This window comes from Ambystoma mexicanum, chromosome 6q, assembly GCF_040938575.1.
Source record: "Ambystoma mexicanum isolate Mex_15411 chromosome 6q, UKY_AmexF1_1, whole genome shotgun sequence".
In the NCBI taxonomy this organism is placed as follows: domain Eukaryota; kingdom Metazoa; phylum Chordata; class Amphibia; order Caudata; family Ambystomatidae; genus Ambystoma; species Ambystoma mexicanum.
In genome coordinates this window covers 1262483966-1262504748 of record NC_090937.1, presented here as the reverse complement: position 1 = coordinate 1262504748, position 20783 = coordinate 1262483966, and the positions used below count along the sequence as shown (strand labels likewise).

The window sequence follows — 20783 nt, the reverse complement described above, 5'->3', positions numbered from 1 at the left end:
ATCTCACAGGCAGCCTGTATAGCACTTGCAAAGATGGTACTACTCCCCAAACTACTCTACATTTTTAACAACGTGCCTATTTGGCCCGCCGTTTCCTACTGGTCCCGTATTAGGAAGCTGATAAGACTGGTGTGGGCTGGTAAACAACCCAGGATAGCCTACGACACACTAACACGCCCATATGAACAAAGTGGCCTTGAGTACCCAGACATGTATCTATACTACCTGGCGGCACAAGTTCAATACATAGCCAGATGGAACCCCCTTCCCCTAACTCCCCTCATTCCCAGTTGGAGAAAGCAGTTTCCAGCCCGGACTCCCTGTTTGGTATGATTTGGGGCAACAGAGCACCCACCCCGAGAGGCAAGGTTCAACCCTTAGCAGTGACCTGCAGAGCGTGGGACCGGATGAATCGGCTACTAGAGACTAACCCCTTCTACCTGCCAGAGCTGCCAGTGTATGACAGCATAGGAATCCCGCTAAAACACGAGAGATCCTTTAAGGAATTTTTCCGGTCATTAGGTGTACAGAGTCTAGGCGATCTGATACAGGAAGGTAGAGTTGTGCGCTGTGTGCTGAGACTTAGGGGGAACATAATGCTGTAACCTTGCTCCACTACTACAGATGACGGGAAATTCTGAAACCAAAATGGCCCGACTTCGCACAAGCACCGCCCCCAGCGCAATGCTACATGATTAAACCTTTAACCTCCAGTAAACTTGTTTCTACCATATATAAACTGCTTTGACGTGAGAGGAAAGCATGGCAACAAACATATAAAACCACATGGGAAACATCACTAGGGGAATCAATGAACGAAGAGCAATGGAAACGTATTTGTATGCAAACTCGATACAGCTCTTTAAACAGTCGGTACAGACTGGTCCACTACAAATTTGTTCACCATGTCAATCACTCCCCCCTCGATCTTAGTAGATTCTTTCCCAAAAGGCTCTCCACTTATAAGAGATGCGATACAGACCTTGCAGACTTCTATCATGTAGCTTGGGGTGGTCCACGTATCAGGACGTTCTGGACGAATATAGAGGATGCGATGGCCAGAATGTTGTCCCAATAGAAGGAATACTCACCCCAGCTCTGGCTCCTAGCATTGATTGAAGGGGGCACACACACCGAAAAGAAACTACTGGGTATGGCCTCAGCGCTAGCCAGATATCTGGTAGCGAGGACTTGGGGGAAGGCCAACCCTGCCACATTTACAAAGTGGATGGCGAACATCACTCTGTGTGAACAAAGGGAAACCAGGTATGCCTCAACACTTGTTGCCACCAGCCGCCCATTCGACTATTGGCCACTCTTTAGACAATACCACTCTGAAACCAACCAAAGGTCACAATCTCCAGAACCTACCCAAGGTCATTAACATAGGAATGTGGGTGAGACAAACCCTGCTCCAGTTGTGAGATGTGACTTTACACCAAACTGAGACGTTTGAACTTTCTCCTAGTGCGATGTCTGCAAACTCAGTATACTGTATTGTAATTTGGCGGAACCCTTGTGAGTTGGGGGGTGAGGGCTAGGAAGGGGTATGCTGGGGGTATTGTTGAACTGTTGAGTACTTTGTTATTGTAAAAACAAAGAAAGTTTTAAAAAAAACATGGCAGTTCCCCCAGACTTCCTGATCCCCCGCCTTCCCATGTCCACTTCCCACCACTCGCACACCTTCCCATGTCCACTTCCCGCCACTCGCACATGTTTCATCCTGCAGACCCTCAACCCCCCCCACCCTCTGGCACCCCCTCCCTTCCTGCCCTACTGTCATCTACTAGCCTCCTCTTTCCTTACAACCGCTTTGCTCTCCCACCCAACCTTAGTTGTGGGACACCAAGCACACATGGAGGACTCGGTTAGTCACTCCAGCAACTTGCACCTGGAACAAATTCTGTCAGTGGGCCAGGTATTGCACTGATATGGGCTCGGAGGGTGGGCAATGCATCACATTTAAAATGCACCTCGGAAAAAATAATGCTGATCATCCAGTAGGAGAGCAATCTGGCACCTGGAGCCATCACTAGTGGTTGGCACTGCATGCATCTCTAAAGCAGAGAAGGGTGGACCATACTGCTGCATATAATCATGAATCGGGGACCTTGTTTTCTCACTAGAAGGCCCTAGGGATGGATCTCTCACTAAGAACCACTCGGAGAGTGAGTATTATAAATTCACCTAGCATGTAGATCGCCTGCGAGACATAGCGCTGCTCCTTGTACATAGATGGAACTCAGGAAGTAGACACTGTTGTTTGTACAGCTAACCCATTTCTCCTCTCGTACACTGCACCTTCGCAACTTAGCGGAAGGCCCGGTTTAACTCCACACACCCTGCACTCACATATACCACAAATACTATCGTACATCACCTCTGCCATATGAATGAAGTTATTTTTTCACAACAAGAATTCAAACTGTAGCTTCCCACATAACCATCTCATTCAACACAATCCCCTCCTGAAGTTCATAGTATACTCTGCTGTGCCCATAAACACTCCATTTAGACATGGGTGACTAGCAGGTTCTTGGTCACCCTTGCATAATTTTGATGGCCGAAACGCACATCTTCCGAGGGTGTTCAACCAAAAGCGCATTGTGATAAGCGACATCACAAATGACAAAATTAATGAAAAATAAATTAATCACTCAAAGACATAACCCTGTTCACCTTACAGCACTTTGTACATGGGACGTTTTTGTTTTGGTCATTCTGAAATCGACAGACCTTTAGTTTTAGTTTTAAGTAGAGAAACACCTCTAGTGCAGGGACAAAGGAGGCATTTCCCCACCCTGTTTTTTTAAATAAAAGTCTTTGACCAAAACCATGAATCCCTTGCGTCCGACATTCCTGGCTCCTCAAATATGATGGGATGTTTTTGAGCATTTATTTATAGAAATCACAGGATAGCAATGCATTTTTGGCGCAAATAGACAAATGTAACACTGATAACAGTAGAGGACATGGGTCCTTGACAACGGGGTGAGAGAATGTGACAAAGACTAGATGTTGCATGGTAAAGTGGAAACAAACCAGGAACCAAGACAGTACAGAATAACATAGGAACAGCATGGTGGAGGAAGTCCTAAATTAAGGATGGGGGTGATGGAATAGTGCGGTAGGGTTGCCGTGAGAGGGAAGCAGGATGATGGAGTAACCTAGAGTGCAAGGATACAGATTCTTCAGGAAGGAGGAGGGCTTTGAGAATGGACTTAAAGAGTGGTAGAGTTGGAGTAGTACGGAGAGGGAAAGGACGAGCGTTCCAAGTTGGGGGACTGAGGAGAGCGAGAGAGCAGAAATTAGAGTAAGCGCCGGGGGCTCGAGCAGTGCCAAGAAGATGAGCGAGGGGTAGAGTAGGGAGTGAGATGAGCAGCTAGCTAAGGTGGGGCAAGTCCATGGATCGGTTTTTATTCAAAATTTTATTGAGTTTTAACAAATACTGAAAGACACAATAGGCACATTAAGATTCTCAAACACACCATTATCTTCCGGTGTTGAAATAACTGAAAAGTTTTTGTAATTCCTCTTGAGAACCATGCCAGATATTTTCATAAAAACAGACATAATATCTCACAACTAAGATGGGTTGTCCTGGAAATTATTTGACAGCTACCTAGAGGTGGCGACCTTGCTAAACGTCTGGCACAGAAAGAACTATTCTGGATCCATAAACTGGACTCATTGGCATCATTTGGACTCAATGAGGACTTTTATATGGGTCCCTTTTTATAAATTAACAATCGGACAATATCAAATAAAGTGGTAAGCTCAGATTTTAAGGAACAGGTTGCAGCTTAATAACTTATTTTGGTAACACACTGATAAGTCAGTATTGTTAAATCTGGTTAGTCATGTGACTGAGTCAGCTTGTGTTCACTCATCAATTTGGGCCATTGACCACTGGATTGTGAACTTTCTATGAGACAGGCAGCCTTTCAATGTATTTCATTCTATGGCTTTTTAATGTGACTCTTGTGCAAATGTAACTCACATATCTGAAACTGAGACATTGTCGTACATAGACATCACCTTCAAATCATGGGTTAAATTTTGAGTGTTCTACTTCATCCAATGTGGGATCCTTTATCATGGACATCATATATACTGTGACATTCTTCTGGCATGTGATAATTTGCGTACCCTGATGCATTATGGCATTGGTACATAGAATACCTATCTAAATCAACTTTGATATTTCAAGTATTCTTTTTGAGTTGATCACACTAAGTACGTGATCCTCAACCCTGGCCAACTGATATTTCTGTGACGATTTCTTGCCTATGATAAACTAGCGTACTTTGATCTTTCATGGTACTGGTACATGAAATATCTATCCAAATCTTGTTTGATACTTCAAGCATTTTATCACCTTTTCGCGCCTCTGATTCCATTAGTTGACGAACAGGTTTTTATCTTCCGTCCTCTTTTTCAGATTTGTCTCTCTCACACTTTAAGCATCATGCAACCAGCAATAATACACTATTTTTAAGGCTCATAAACTATCCTTAATCATCTCAATGATGCGCACCTCTCTTTTGCGCATCATTATTACAAATTGTATCCATAAATCTGACTAAATCGTGCACTTCACAGTCTACATCACGTAGCGCATGTGCACGGTGACGTCACAGTGTTTACACTCTGACGTTGCTCAGTGACGTCGCACGTCTTCAAACGTGATGACGTCACTTACACAGTGTTTAAGGCGGCCATTTTTGGCTAATATCTGCATCCAGGAAGGGGTTCCTGGAGGTTATGGCGTCTTGCTTCAAGGACTATCCTTATGCTCATCCAGAATGAAGTAAGTTTCACACAGGGCCAAAATCTTGGCTCACTGAACCTTTCTACTATTTATTTTCTTTTTGTGATCTTTTTAGGATTTCGATTGATTCTACAAAACACGAGCCAATAATTGACTGACCACTTACCCTGGGGTTTTCATTTGATCCATCTCTAAACTTTGGAAAGATACATAATACTTATTGGCAAGTCATTAGCAAGCTGTTCGTAATATGTTTACACGCTTATTCTTTGGATACATATCCTTACTGTACCCTGTATTCTCCACTCAGGGTTTTGTTACTCAACTATATAGTTGTTACTCAATTCCTGATATGGTTTAGAAGAAATATTGACCCACTCTCTTTGATCATACAACAGAGGACTTGTTGGCTTCACAAGCGAGACTCTGGGTAAGCTCTTTTTAGTTTGGTTAACCTTTTTCAGGTTGATCCAGACTATACCTTCTCTAGTACTTTACATCATTACCTAGATACAGACACTGGTTGAAGCACAATAAAGGACAACAAATGAACTGCACAGTTATATTGCGAATATATATGGTTATATATCGACTGAGGCTAGTTGAACAGATGTATCATGCATAAAATGCTTAAATTGATGGTTTGTCTATATTATGATAAAAATGATATTTTGAAGCACATTGCTAATAGCGTTAATTCTAAACCACACTAATATGTACCATTTAAATATTTTTCCTAGATATATTTGATGAAAACTGTCCACTTGCCCGCGAAGAAGTGATTTTTTTCACGAAACGCGTTGGGCCACAAATTAATCAACTAAGTTGTGATAAAGAAATTCTACCGTGTCAGTTTGTCTGATATGTAGATACAAAAAACCAAGGGTGTCCCAGTCTCTCTGCTCCAGGAAAGTGTACAAATTCTTGTGTGATTTCAATTGAATTTAATAGAAGCATAGAATGAAGCCCGACACGTGTTTCGAGCTGACAACAGCTCTTCTTCTGAGGCTTGGAATTCATAATTAATATGCAAATTATGTAAATTATTCACAGGCAAGAATAAAATCATATAATAAACAAACAATGTAAGAGCAAGGTGGCATAACAACCAAAAGCACAAGGGGTAAAAAAAGAGCAGGGCAAGGTGTAACCAAAATTAACACGGTATACAATTTATAACATAAAAATAGTTGGGTTTAAATACCACAGATTGTCGGATTCCATGAGTCGAAGCACGTTTGCAAGGAAACAAAGAAGAAAGAAATACATAGATTTAGAATCAATGGCTGACTAGCAGCGCAATCAAGACACACAATCCACAGAGTCTAAACAATTAAAGACTCGCTGTTGTACCCACAAAACTATATAATCAGAGTTACCTTTGAGTACAGCTAATGGACTTCAATGATTGTATTGACGGACACTGCCAGAATGTATTCTGCAATAAAGCCCAAAATGCAAATTCAATGAGGAAATCAACCAAATGAACAAAAAATGCCAAATTAACTGAAAGAAAAGAAACGACTTATGAGCATACCTCGGAATGCCTCGCAGCTCGCAGTTGAGGAAAGACTGGATTCAACCAAACCGAATCAAAGGGAAAGAAAAAGGAGGGAGGGGGATAGGGGGGTTTGTAAGAAAATAATCTAAGTGAAAGGTACATGATTAATAACGCATGCTTAAAATGAAGCAAGTAACCTAATCATTTAATGACTGATTAACTCCAAATCGCTGTTAATTGCACATTGGTGAGCCATAAATATGCCAAAGCACGAGTAAGTGCTGTGTAACAATTTACCAGGTGATTATCAATTTGCACCAGCTCTAGCAAACGCCTTAATGCATTTTTTTGAACAGACATGTGTGTTTTCCAATCTCATGTATTTACCTTTTGTATATCTGTGGAAACGGTATATAGATGATATTTTAATTTGGACTGGCACACAAGATCTTCTTTTAGAATTTGTCTCTTACTTGAATAACAATGAATGGGGCTTGCAATTTACTTCAACATACAGCCATTAGCATATTGACTTTCTGGACCTTTCCATTCATTTAACTTCCAATGGTCTTGTTACTAAAACCTTCCGCAAATCCACCTCTGTCAATGCAACCTTACATGCAGAGTCCTGCCACAAAAAACATGTTATAGCGAACATTCCTAAAGGTGAATTCATTCGTGCCAAGAGAAACTGTTCCCAACCAGAGGACTTTGATCAGGAAAGTGCCTTGATTAAAACACGGTTTTTGAATAGAGGATACCGTAAAATCAGTGTGGAACAAGCATCAGCCACAGTACGACAACTCAAGAGAGCAGATTTGTTAGTGCCGAAAAATCGGGTTAAGTCTCTATCCACCCAAAAAATTAGGCTGATTACCATATATAATTCTGATAGTTATAAAATTCATAATATTCTGAGGAAGCATTGGCACCTGGTACACCTCGATAAAGACATTGCAAATTGGCTGGGCACTAATGCAAGTGTGACTTAGAGCAAAGGCAAATCTCTTAAAAATAAATTGTGTCCCTCGTTTATGAGTCCGCTAGCTACACCCACGACTTGGCTTCAGTCAGCCAGAGTACTGGGTTTCCACAAATTCGGAGGTTGTAATATGAGTAAATTTACATTTGAGACATCATCAGTCTCATTTGGATTATGTGGTGATCATGAAATCAAGTCCTTTATTAACTGTAATTCCAAATTTGTTGTTTATTGCATTATTTGCATTTGTGGGCTTAAATACATTGGAAGTACTATCCGTCCAATCAAAATTAGGAATCGGGAACATCTGGCTACAATTGGTAACCAGGAAGCCAAATATCCCCTTGCTATCCATTGGCGGAAATTACACCAAATGGATCGCAAGGAAGATATCTGTTTGATGGGGCTATGTAAAGTATCGTTGCCCCCCTGTGGAGCCAACCTTACATTAAAATTACGCCAATTGGAGGCGAAATTAATTTGCAAATATCGCACTGTGCATTCTGGATTGAATTCTGATCATGAGTTTGCCACCTTTCTATAAGATGGAATACACAATGATGATATTTGGCTGACAGGTGCCTTTAGTTCACTTCAGCATATTTGGTATGTTATTTGCTTATTGCTGTGTTCTTCTCTCCCTCCCCTATCCCCCTCCTCTTTTATAAATATGGCTTTTTTGACAATAATAATGCTAGCTTGTAGCAGCGCACCCACGACCTGTATGTCTAGGTGTAATATGGGGAAGGCTGTCCCTGTTTACATTCATTTTATTTCTGTCTCTTGGATTATAAACTCGTAAATATTTATTTCCATATTGGTTTTCCTCAATGTATCAATAGCACAATCAATTCTTATTACGGGTGCTATTCCCAATTGTGGGTTTATTGGTTTTAATAATTATATTCTGTTTGGGCATTAAATAACTCAAACAACTGTCAGGCTCCCATGCTAATTATGGATTTGAAAGTGTCCCTTTGCGCTTTCTTAAACGGAGCGGGACTTCGCTTTATTTATTTTCACTCTACCAACATGGCGGCCCTTTTTCTTAGCTTGCAAAAACCCCTTTCCTCAGCTTACACAACCTGGTATGCATGCTTACATAGTCCTTTTACCATTTTGCGCTTTGGAACTCAAGTAGACATTTCTTTACGGCCACCGAGGTAAGACGTGTTTACACGCTCCCCCGTTTCAATTACTCATGCTGAGTGCTTCAATTGATAATCACCTGGTAAAATTGTTACGCAGCACTAACTCGTGCTTTGGCATATTTATGGCTCACCAATGTGCAATTAACGGCGATTCGGAGTTAATCAGTCATTAAATGATTAGGTTACTTGCTTCATTATAAGCATGCGTTATTAATCATGTACCTTTCACTTAGATTATTTTCTTACAAACCCCCCCCCTCTTTTTCTTTCCCTTTGATTCGGTTTGGTTGAATCCAGTCTTTCCGCAACTGCAAGGCATTCCGAGGTATGCTCTTAAGTTGTTTCCTTTTCTTTCAGTTCATTTGGTATTTTTCGTTCATTTGGTTGGTTTCCTCATTGAATTTGCATTTTGGGCTTTATTGCAGAATACATTCTGGCAGTGTCCGTCAATACAATCATTGAAGTCCATTAGCTGTAATCAAAGGTAACTATGATTATATAACTTTGTGGGTACAACATGAGTCTTTAATTGTTTAGATCCTGTGGATTATATGGGTTTTGATTGCGCTGTTACAGTCAGCCAATGATTCTAAATCTATGTATTTCTTTTTTATTTGTTTCCTTGCAAACGTGCTTCGACTCATGGAATCCGACAATGTGTGGTATTTAAGCCCAACTATTTTTATGTTATAAATTGTATACCGTGTTAATTTTGGTTACACCTTGCCCTGCTCTTTTTTACCCCTTGTGCTTTTGGTTGTTATGCCACCTTGCTATTACATTGTTTATTATATGATTTTATTCTTGCCTGTGAATAATTAACATCATTTCCATATTAATTGTGTATTCTAAGCCTCAGAAGAAGAGCTGTTGTCAGTTCGAAACACGTGTCAGGTTTCATTCTATGCTTCTATTAAATTCAATTGAAATCACTCAACAATTTGTACACTTTCCTGGCGCAGAGAGACTGGGACACCCTTGGTTTTTTTAAATTTCCTAGTAGATCTATACTGGCAGTATAACCACACCTCCCAGATACCTGCAGCCTCGTTGTACCATTGTCCCTCATTTTGACGTGATATACAAGCGCTGTGATCAGTGACTTTCTCTGCCAAACTTTGTTTTTGTTGATATGTATATACAACTGTTAAACTGATGTGTAAAATTTGAAGTTATTGTTGAAGAAATAGAATAAGTAAAATAATATATTAAATCACCAGGACTCATTTCTGAGCCATCTATAGAGTGCAGAGGACGGGAGTTCCCACATTTGGGAACTTTTTTGTTCCACTCTATCACAGTCGGCAGCTGTCCCCTCGTCCAAGAAATCGTCAAACAAGCCTGGGCCGCCAAAAGCAAAAAGTGGCCCAATTGCAGGAGGGACCTCCACTGCCCCTACAACTCCTTCCAGCCCAAACAATATCAGCATGGGGTCCCGAACCCTCACCGTCCCCTCTGCATTCTTGGTCCAACCAGTAACCTCAGACTAATAGACCTGGACCTCCCTGCAGAACCACCACATGTGCCAGTACTTCCCACATCCAGTCTAACACAACAGGCTCACCCCTGTGAACATCTATGTGAACCGCACTGGATTGTACTGCCAAAGATGTAAAAGCGTAATGCCATGTATCTTATACTAGCACGTCACCGACGTTCGAAAAGCTGTAATGCACATTGTACCCCACAGGTGGGGGTCCACCTCCCTTCCCAGACCCCTCTTCCATCTAGACCTCGGTGGACCCACCAGTTGCCTCCTCTAGCACAGCATACAACAAGATGAGCCCCTTCCTCCCCCTCTGAGAATCCAATACCTTCTGTTTTTCCCACTGTACGGACCCCCTCCATTTCTCGGTCGCCAATACCCCCTTTAACTGCAGGTAAGATAACATGGACAGGGGGACAATATGCAATGCCGCCTCTAGCTCCTGCAGGGAGATGAATTTGCCCATCACCCACAAATGCCCCACTCTTGCTAGCCAACTGTAAAATCGTTCAGGGTGTGGGATTAGCATACCGTACGAGTGGTGCTCATAAATGGCTAAGCGGAGATAGCCACGTGGTCACCCCCCGCATAACCTGGCTTGCCTCCAAATGCTTCACAAGACCCCCAATATAGGGTGTTTCCTTATCTGCCTCAGCAGTCATTCCCGGGGAACCCACAACCACTCCCCACCGTCACTGGCGAAAAATGAAAATTCTCAAGGTGGACCCATTGTTTTAGCCACATCCTAGCGCAAGTGGGGTACTAGCACTCTCAGCTGCGCTGCCTTAGAGTATAGGCTGAGGTCTAGGAACCCCACCCACCTTTCTCCTTTGGCAATATCAGCACATTTCATCCTATGCACGCTTTCCTCCCATGTCATAGCAAACAAATCTTTCGAGGTATCACAACCACAAAAAAGGTGTCCAGTATTTGTGTGGGGAGCATCTCAAAAAAATACAGGACTCCTGGAAGGAGATTGACCTTAAGGGCGTTAAGCATACCCATCCAAGAAATCGTTCAACAGCGACTTTCTGCCTTTTAACCTTAAAACTTGAGTAAGCACTATATTCCTAGATTACTCCTGCCACCGGAAACGAGACTAGCGGATGTACTAAATGCAACAAAAAGTTGTCAGCATACAGTCCTAGCCTGAATTCCCTCATCCCACCTTTATCCCATTAACATGAGGGGCACTGCACAGGCGGGCTGCAATGGGTACCAGGGACAATGCAAACAAGAGAGGCGAAAGAGGGCAGCCTGCCTCGTTCCTCTCCTCAAGGCAACCCCATCTAGAGATCATGCACACATGAAGAATGAACAGTTGTCAGATTTATATATTTAAATGGTTCCGAGTAATAACATGCCATTGAAAACTCTGGAATTAAGGGATCTTCTTCGCAAGAAAGAGAATACCACTGCTTCTCTAGTACTGAGTCATCCCTCTCCCCCAACAGCCATCTCCTCCCATGGAATCCACCCTCAGAATACCACCTCCAGGGTCAGGATCAGGTAGCGGCTGCCGTCGCCTGGCCACATTGGAGGAAACTTTAGGCTGAGGATCAGTGAGGACTCTGCAGAATTCCTAACAGTTCACCTCTTCTGCTTGATGATATCTCATGTTGCAAACACAAATGTTTAAGTAAAAATGGTATAAACCAATGGGTCAATGCATTCTTTCTTTCAAATTAAGACCATTAACAAGTTTAAGAAAATATATCATACTTCACCTGCTGAATGAGATGCATGCATTTAGAAGACTGTACTCCATATGCATTGTTGACAATGTGCGGAATACTGTATTTGGAGCAGAGAACAGCCAATTCCTCAATCCTATAAACGCAGAACATGTATTAAGGTACAGAGGCCAATGATAACAATCGTCATTAGTAAACTGCAGTATAAAATGCATGAACAATACGATGATCTGCATTTCAATAAACTAGCCAGCCTTTTACGATTGCTTACATACTGGTTTCTTAAAGTCTGTTCTCTTATAGTTACTCCAGAACCCATTCAGGCAGATATGTTACAACAGAGAGCAGTTCACTCTTTATAAATGTATTCTACAAGTATTGGTATTCTTTGAAAATGCAGCACATCACGTGATTAGGTTCCCCCCCCCACCCCTGCATGATCTGCCATGCCATTCAAGAAGGCGGCACTAAACCTTAGCTTTCAGTTTATCCTCTCATATCAACAAGACATGGATTAGTGGTAGTTGTAGAAAGGGATGATCTAACCACACCACACATATACATGCTGGTTATTCTTCATATAAATAAGAGCACAAGCTCTGGCTTTTACATAAGGTATAGAACAGTGACAAAGGTAACCCAATATATTGTATTCTGAGGAAAGAGATCTGAAATCTAGTTTGAGCAAATGGTTTATCTTCTACCCATTTTTTCATCAAAACAAAATTTGATTTTTACAAGAAATCACGTCACACATCTCACGTAAAAAAGAACAATGTTGCATGGGGAAAAATAGAATAGAAATGAGGAAGACACAATAAAACAAAGAAAAACCAGACAGAATGGTAGAGCTTTGTTAATTGATACTGAGTAAACTATCACTTTCTTTTGCTAGTTTAAGTGCAGCCTCCAGCATCTTTACCGCCGCAGTAGACCATTTAGTCTTTTCAGCTGCGACCAGGCGACACCACCATGTGTCTTCCTCTCGAAGCGTCACATCGTACATTAAAGGTAACAGAAACACTTCTCACAGATGTGCTGTTTTTACGCAATTCAGAAGTAAGTGTCTTACAGTTTCCACCTCTTGTGTCTCTGGGCATAATCTGCATGTTTTGGATAATTATTTTGTCCGAATGGCTTTGATTTCTTGAGTTAGCATTAAGTTAAATCTCATTTTCATGAAAATTTTCTGTAGTCTGTTGTCAGGGAACTTTATACAATAGTTCAGAGGTATTGTGAGCTTATTTGTTGTCGGCGGTAGGTGAGCAAGTAGCTTGTTTGCCATCGTTACCTCATGTTTGTAACCAGTCCTCTTGAGCTATTTTTCTCTTAACCTTGTCAGGATTTTGCATCAAGTCCTCTGGCGTGCAGGCTAAATCTGCCAGGTTGTTTTGTAGTTCTTGCTCCCAGTTATTCAGGGCGATACAGTGTCCTTGAATAAGTTCCTCCTGAATTGCTTTAAATAATGGTAAAGCATCTGGTGAGATGATTTTCCGCAGTAGTCTTATCTGACTTTGTTTAACAGACGCTTTCAGCGATAGTAGGCCCAATTCGCGTCTGACGGCTGAAATTGATGTTGATTTTGGGAGGCCCAATACTGCTTTCCACAAAAAAACCTTCCAGTTTTGGCCATATTGTGTCTTGAATGTTCAGGCCGCATCCATTGCGTAGATTATCGAAGGTACCACCTTTTGCTTGTAGAATTGTATCGCTGGTAGCAAGGAAAATGTTCCATATTTCCTGTCTACAAGTTTAGTCTGGGTGGTTAGTGTTTTTATCTTTAACCACAAGGCCAAATGGATAGCTTTTTCTGAGCGAGTAGCATCGAACATTATTCCCAAGTATTTTATGCTGGTGACAGTTTCAATCTTCTTGGTGTTCAATAACCAGCGTCCATTGTTGTTTGCGGTCGATCGATTTTTCCCCATGATTAGGATTTTGGATTTGGTGGTATTTATTTCTAGATCATCTTCATCAATGTACTTGCCCAGGTTGTTGAGTTGGCGCTGGAGCCCTATTTGGGTCTGATCCATAAGGATCAGGTCGTCCGCACAGAGTAGTCTGGATATTGGAGTATTTCCTACTTTTGGTTGAAAAGCGCTTACCGCCGGTTGGGTATATTGAAAGTCGCCCAGAAATGCAATGAAGAGGGCCGGGGTAAGCGGACACTCCTGCTTCACGCCACGTTCAGATGGAAATTGCTGTGACATCATGCCTTGTCGATTGAGACAAACTCTCAACTTTGTGTCCGTATGGAGAGCAATTACCGGTTCTAGGATTTCTCCCGGGCAATTCCATTTTGATAGTTTTGACCATAGCTTCCGTCGACTGATTTTATCAAACGCTTGCGTCAAGTCTATGAACGCTATGAATACTCTTGGTGCACCATTCTTCACATTTTCTTTTATGATGTTTAGTATCATGATGGTGATACTTGTACTTGCGCTTTTAACAACGCCTGTTTGCAATTCATCCAGCCATGGAGCTGTTCTTGCCCATCTGGGAAATCTGGTGAGGAGAAGAGTTGCAAAGATCTTGCCCATGATATCTAAAAGGGCTATAGGACGGTAGTTCGCTGGATTGTCTCTATTTCCCTTTTTAAAGATAGGCACTATCAGTGCTTCCGTCCATATTTTGGGGATTTGTTTCTTTGCCTGGCATTGGTTGAAAATGTTGGTTATTAAAATGGACCATTCCTGAGGATGTTGCTTTAGGTCCATGTTAGTTAGGCCATCCGGTCCCGGTGCCCTATATGTTTTCAGTTTCAATATTGTGGCCAAAATCTCTTCTTGATCTGCGAGATCAGCCCATGTTGTCGCCATGGGAGATGTATAGTTTCCAGTAGTTTCAGGCAAGGATGCGAATTGGGCTGCGAAGAAGGTTATCCAAGTCGATTCCGATATTACATTTGATAGTTGATTGGTTGTCTCATTGCTTTTGTTTTTAATCAGCCATGCTCTGTATGATTTAGCGGCAGCTATTGCAATTTCTTTTTGTTCAATATTGTCGGAGACTCTGGCCAAACGCCTCAGTTTGCGGACTTCTCTTCTTCTCAAAACCAGTTGAGCATCATATTCGTGGATCTTATTTTCATTAGATGGAATTTGGTTTCTCTGCTTTTTCTTGTACTTCACAAAGAATGGGAGATAGTTTGGTCTGATTTGTGAAGATGTAGTGGTTTCGTCTTCCTCAGCAAATTTCTGGGAGATATCCTTGATGTTTGTTGCTGTGAGTTGGATTCGCGAAGACTTACGTGATAACTCCACGTCAAATGGATAGGTTTCTTTTGGAATGCTCACTGACTCGAAAGTCATTGACAGCAAATTATGGTAGCTGGCTTTAGTTCTGAAGACTTCATAAAGATCTACAGACGATAGAAGAGAATGTGAAATGAATATGTAGTCCAGCGTTGCTGAGGTGTCAAGTCGTTCCCAAGTTGGAATCATTGGAAGGTGGCCTCGAAGTGTTGCCACGTTATGAACATTTCTGGAGTCCATAAAATCTAACCATAGTACACCTCGTTCTAGAGATGGTTAGGAATGGGTGCTAGCCAGGGGTTGCTCACACCTAGCGTTTAAATCTCCGCAGATGACAATGTGGTCAGTGGCCATTTCAGTGGTAAATTTGTCTAGGGTGTCCGCGACGGCACTACAAAAGTCAGTGTTATTTATTCTTTGCGGATTCCAATAGACATTTATGATGGCTAGATTGGATTTTGTTTTCCCTCGTGATGACTTTTCTGGGTGAAGCCACTATGTTTGTAGAGTCAAAATGCCATAGGTTTCTGTCACTTTCTTTTTGATAGAAATGCCTGATCCAGGTTTGACTGCGGTTAAGAGGCCTGCCAAACATGCCCTTACTCACTGGAGAAATACAAGTTTCGTATTCGTCGATCATTGGTTGTTCCATCAACCAGGTCTCCTGGAGGCAAATAATGTCAAACTGTGCCAGATCAAATGCATCTAATTTGGTCAAATGTTCATGGCCTCTCGTATTCCATGAACACATGGATGTTTCCTTAGATTGAGGCACTTGGAGAGGTTCAGAAATTATGTGGCAGGTCGACGTCGCTGAGACATTTTGTTGTTATTTTTGAGGATTTGGGTTCAGCACCTTTTTCAACCATCTCCATGGACCCGAAGGTTCACGTTTTTTGTTGTGCAACCACTCAGAGCTTTGATCGCTCGAAGAGCCAGGTCTTTGATTTTTCTCCCATCTGTCGTTCTTGCTTATATTTTCTGTATATTTTGGTTTCTTGTAATTTGGGTTTTCATTCCTTGCATAGTATTTTGATTGGAATCTCCCTCGCCTGCTATCCCCGTCCTCCTTATACATCTCGCCTCTTTTCTTTGTGATCTGGACTTCTGTGTTCGTTCGATGGTCAGTCTGTTTTTCCGCCGATCTACTAGAGGGATGTGTGCTTTTGTCCGCTAACACTGGTGTTATTTCCGCGAGGGCAAAACCCATTTCGTTCAAGGCAAGAATAACGTCTTGTTTTAGCTCAGTGCTTGCAGCCTTTCTAACATGGAGGTACGCTTTAGATTTCTTGTGTCTGTGATATGGTTTGATCAACACCAAATCTGCCATATCTAAAGATTTCAGCTTTGGTATTTTGGCTAAGATTTTGAGGATTGTCTTTCTATTTAGTATTAGAAGGTTTTTCCCGGCCGTCAATTGCTCCATCTTGAAAATGTGTGTTTGGGAAAGTCTCGTAGCCTTTAATAATCCTGTCCGCGGCTTGGCCATATTTTGTTCCTTAATTGTCTTCTGCCTTTGTCCCTGGATTTCAATTTTTCTGGAGTTTGGTTCTCATTTTGTTGTGTTTTCATTAATGGGTCCAATGGAGGTCTTTCTACTTCTTCAAAACATTGTCTTTGGGGCTTTGAGTTCCCGGTGTGATCGAAGTTGTAGATTGTTTTTTCTGTTTCTCCTTGGTAGCAGTGTTTTCTGCTGTATTTGCCGTCGGCTCTCGGTTTTGGTCCAGGTCATCTGGGGAGTCATAGACTCCTTCGTGGTCCAAATGAACTGTTAGGTCTGAAAGTGACAGATTTCCCAATGAGTCGGCTGCAGATGCGATGGAATTGTCTAATTCAATTATCGCTTGTACCTTCGTTGAATTGTGGCAAACTGGACCTCGGGACGTTGTAGAAGCTTTAGATGATGGTACAACTTTGGTAGGAATTGATGGAGTCGACTTTACAATATTGAAAATTGTGGCGACTTTAGACTGATCTTTATTTTTTTTCGCATTTCGCGATTTTGGGTCGGGGCGAGAGATCGTCCTGGAAGGAGCATCATTTGCACCGTCAATTTTTGGCTCCTTTGTGCCCAACGTCGAGATTTGCTCCATTTGGGGAATCAAGTGTGGTTCTCGTAAGCGACTTGCATTAAACTTGGTTTCAATTAAGTTTGCAATTCGTGCAAGTTTTTCGTCTTGTTGCCTTTCCTTCTCGATGTTTTGTTGGGTTAACGCTGTGATAAAACCCTCTAAGAAGGTTACTTTGGTGTTTATTGTGGCTGATAGAGTTAATGAGTCTTTCATTGAGTCATTTATTGACTCGTATAACTTTACAAAAGGGGCCAGTCCCACCGTAATTGCTGATATGATCGTAACGAGATCTGTTTTTTTTGTTGGAGTCTCTTTGGGGAGATTCCCAAAAGTGTTGCTGGGTCTTCCATTTCTAACTGGGGTTGAAATGTTGTATGGATGGTCACTTTTGGTTGAAGATCTCCTGGACGGGGAATCCATTTGTTCCTTGTTTGTCCCAACTGGGCTAACACTGGTTGAGCCTGCACTGGTTGGTGTGTGCCTCTTTGATCGCGACCACCGATTGCCGTGGAGTTGACTGGCGGTATTAGTAGATAATTTCCTAGTCCAGACCTCTCAGCACGATGAGGTGGGACATCGTCATCAAGCAGCTTGATTTGAGCCTTGGATACGCCTCTAGGCGGTAAGTTGTGGACTTTGTTCCTCTCATTTAGATCGATGAGGTTGTTCCCCTCTAGATTGTGAGGGGTATTTTGGAAGTTTTCCCTCTTTTTGTTTTGGTGGGTGAGACGCAGGGCGGCCGCCGAGGCAGCAGAGGGCGCCTCTGGAACAGCACTGTGTCCATTTGATGTTTTGCCAGTCTGGCTGGCCTCAGATTCCGCCAGTGTACTGAGGCGTGAAGCCTCTCCCTCAGCTACTTTCGCCGAGCCAACCTCCACAGCCTGGGCCGAAGACACACCGTCCCCAGCCATTTTCTGCGCATGGTCTAACGAGGCGCCACCTGACTCTCCCCCCGCTAGCATCTCCGCGGTCCGCGAGCTGAGGTCGGCCTCGCGGCGTCCTTCGACACCACTCCGCTCCACCCCACTCGCCGCAGCGGCGGCCTGCGGACCACAAGCAGACAGCGGCAGGGGAGATCGGGCCTCCGGGAGCGCATCCACCAGCAGCAGAGGTAGCAGCGGCGGCCGTAGAAACGGTGTAATCTCTCCAGGCCGGACCTCCACATCCCGAGGTAAGGACTGGAATGGCGGCAGTGAAAGCAAAGTCGAGGAAGGGGCTGAGAGAGACGGAGTGTCAGGAGGGGGGGAAGTTGTTAGAGTGGCAGGTGTATCGTCCCCGCTACTTTCCTCAAAGGTCTCCTCTGACTATCTGATCAATGCTCCCTCCTCCTCAAAGTCTGTGGTCGGGTCCTCCATGTGGCAGGAGGCAATTTCGCTAGCGGACATTTGTGCAAGTATAATAGATGCTTTTTTCTGCTTTTTCCGCACTCGAACTTTTACGGATTTCTTTCCGATTTTGTAATCGGGCGTATTTACTCCTTAGCACCCTGCCTGAAGGACTTTTTTGCTGAGGCTGGGGAGTAGGATTGTCCGTGCTGAGTGGGTTATCACTGTGTAAGGTTGTCGCTCTGGGGAGCAAAGGCAGAGTTTTAGGGTCAGCTTGCAAGACTATCTCCTCACTTCCAAGCCTCTGTAGACTGCTGTTGACTGCTCGCACCTCAGCGAGCCAACTCCGCGTGCCACTCCGTGTGGATGCTGGGGGTTTTAACCTCTGATGCAGACACTGCAGGCACTGTAGAAAGACTCCCAAGAGGAAAGCAAGGAGGGCAGGGACTGCTGTTGACTGCTCGCACCTAAGCGAGCCAACTCCTACCCATTTCTCAAGTCGTTTAAAAGAGGCTTAGAAAATGCCTGAAAGCAATGCACTACCGAATTGACTGTAAATTATATAATAAAGCCAAGACTTTAATGTTGGCATGTCAGTGAGAAATAGACTGCACGAAGAAGGAAGCACGATTATACAGTCCCCGTCTCTGGACGAAAAATCAACTACAACGCCATAACTATGTTGAATAACTGCTGGGCAGAGCACTGGCCAAAGGGAAGGACTGTTTCTGTTGCCGACTTATCCACCTTTGGAACAGAAACGTCCAATTCCAATGAGGCTTGACATGTATTTTTACCAGGTGACTTCTGAAAAAAAGTTATTTCCCTCAGGGCAAAGATACACAAATTTAAATTGTACCCGGGATGCGTGCTTTCCATTTTGACCCTTGTGACCTCTGACGCCTTTGATTTGAGAAATGTCGCTTTTAAAGGGTTAAATGCAAAATAAATTCTGCAGATCCATGACAAATGTGACAGGGTTAGCTACCTGCCCCTGTCAGTAGGGGAGGAGCATCGCTCAATCTGGTGTAGGAGACCTACCACAATGATTCCAACAGTCAGTCCTACTCCAAACGTGGGGGGTGGCAGTTAGGAGGGCCCCAGTCCCTATCACTTTTGTTGTGCCCGAGTGCATGCCAACAGTACCACTTCTGTTGGCCCATGCCTGCACAGCCCCATTCTGACAAGTGCCTTTCTCGGTCTCCTAGAACCTAGAGGTTCTGCAGCATTGACAGCAGCATCCCCACCAAGCCACAGTTCAGAAAGAGTGCTGAAGAATCAAGAGCCGGAGGAAGCACAATATCTGGAAGCAGCCATCCACCAAGCACGTGTAGCACTTCCGTGACTCAACGGCTTAACATCGTATACCGAAAACGTGGACTGGCTTGGATTCAACTTGGACTCCCATGTAGGCCTTCATATGCTGCCGGCTTCTAATCTGCCGTCATTCTCCTGCATAACCCCATTAGACTGACTTTTAGGGGAGTTTGCCTAAAGTCCACCTGGATATAAAACTATCCCTTGGTATACAGGTCCCCAATACTTCGTATAAGTCTGTACTACCCAAAGGATTGGTAGAATGGCAGAGCACTCTTAAACACTGAAAAAAAATATACATTTATTCCAATATATTTATTTATTGGATATTTATTTGGCGCTTATGCAGCAAGACAGCAAGACAGTGTTTCAAAGCGCCACAAGGCAAATAAGGGAAGGGAACAAGGGAGCAAATAAACATTGAAAATTGAGAATTAATAAATAGAAACCCACCCAGCAGGTAAGTGCAGGGTGGAGGCAAACTTCCTGACAGGTGGGTGTGGGCAGTGCATGGGGGGCATGCGGGTGGTGATTAGGGCAGGCCTGATCCTGTATAGACTCTTGAGGGACCAGGCCAACAATCTCAGTGGCAGAGGGGATGGTTAGCATGGGAGGGGCAGAGGGAAGGAGGAGGAGTAGAGAAAGGTCTCGAGTTGTTTGCAGAACGTGATGTGGTCTGGTTCAAGACAGAGAGAGAAGTAAACTGTTCCATGGGAGGGAGCAAGCCGAGGCGAGTGGTCAGCCCCCAGCTCTGCGCTTGGAGAAACATTTGACCAGCAGAGAGTTGAAGCGAGAGGATCGAAGGGATCTGGAAGGTGAGTATTTAGTAAGAGAGCTGCAGGTAGTGTAGTCCCAGGCCTCAGATAGCCTTGTGGATGATGAAAAGGGTCTTGAATTTAATACTTGCAACAAGCAGGAGCCAGTGGAAGGATTTCAGGGCTGGAGAGATCTGGTCCCTGAGCTTGAGGCCAAGGATAAGTCTTGCAGCCCTATTCTGGATTAGTTGAAGAAGACAAAGTGAAGAAAGGGGCAGGTTGAGGAAGAGGCGGTTACAGTAATCCAGCCTGGAGAAGAATAGAGCTCTAGAGACATTGAGCTTCTGGGGGAAGGTGAGGAAAGGGAGAATGCCTCTAAGGAGGTCAAGTAGAAAGTGGGCCTTCTTGGCAAGGTCCAAGATGTGGTGTAAAGAAGAGCGAGGAGTCTAAGATGACCCCAGGGTTTCTGGCT

General features: G+C 43.4%; 1 protein-coding gene across 3 annotated transcripts in view; it reads right to left on the bottom strand.

The window, feature by feature from the left end:
- The window catches only part of SEPSECS (Sep (O-phosphoserine) tRNA:Sec (selenocysteine) tRNA synthase), a 1182953-nt gene that overhangs the window by 558147 nt on the left and 604023 nt on the right, over positions 1–20783 (bottom strand). For all 3 annotated transcript variants that reach the window (XM_069631868.1, XM_069631867.1, XM_069631866.1), the window contains exon 6: positions 11619–11721. In XM_069631868.1, coding sequence (XP_069487969.1) covers positions 11619–11721 — 103 coding nt within the window. The remainder of the gene's footprint in view (positions 1–11618; positions 11722–20783) is intronic.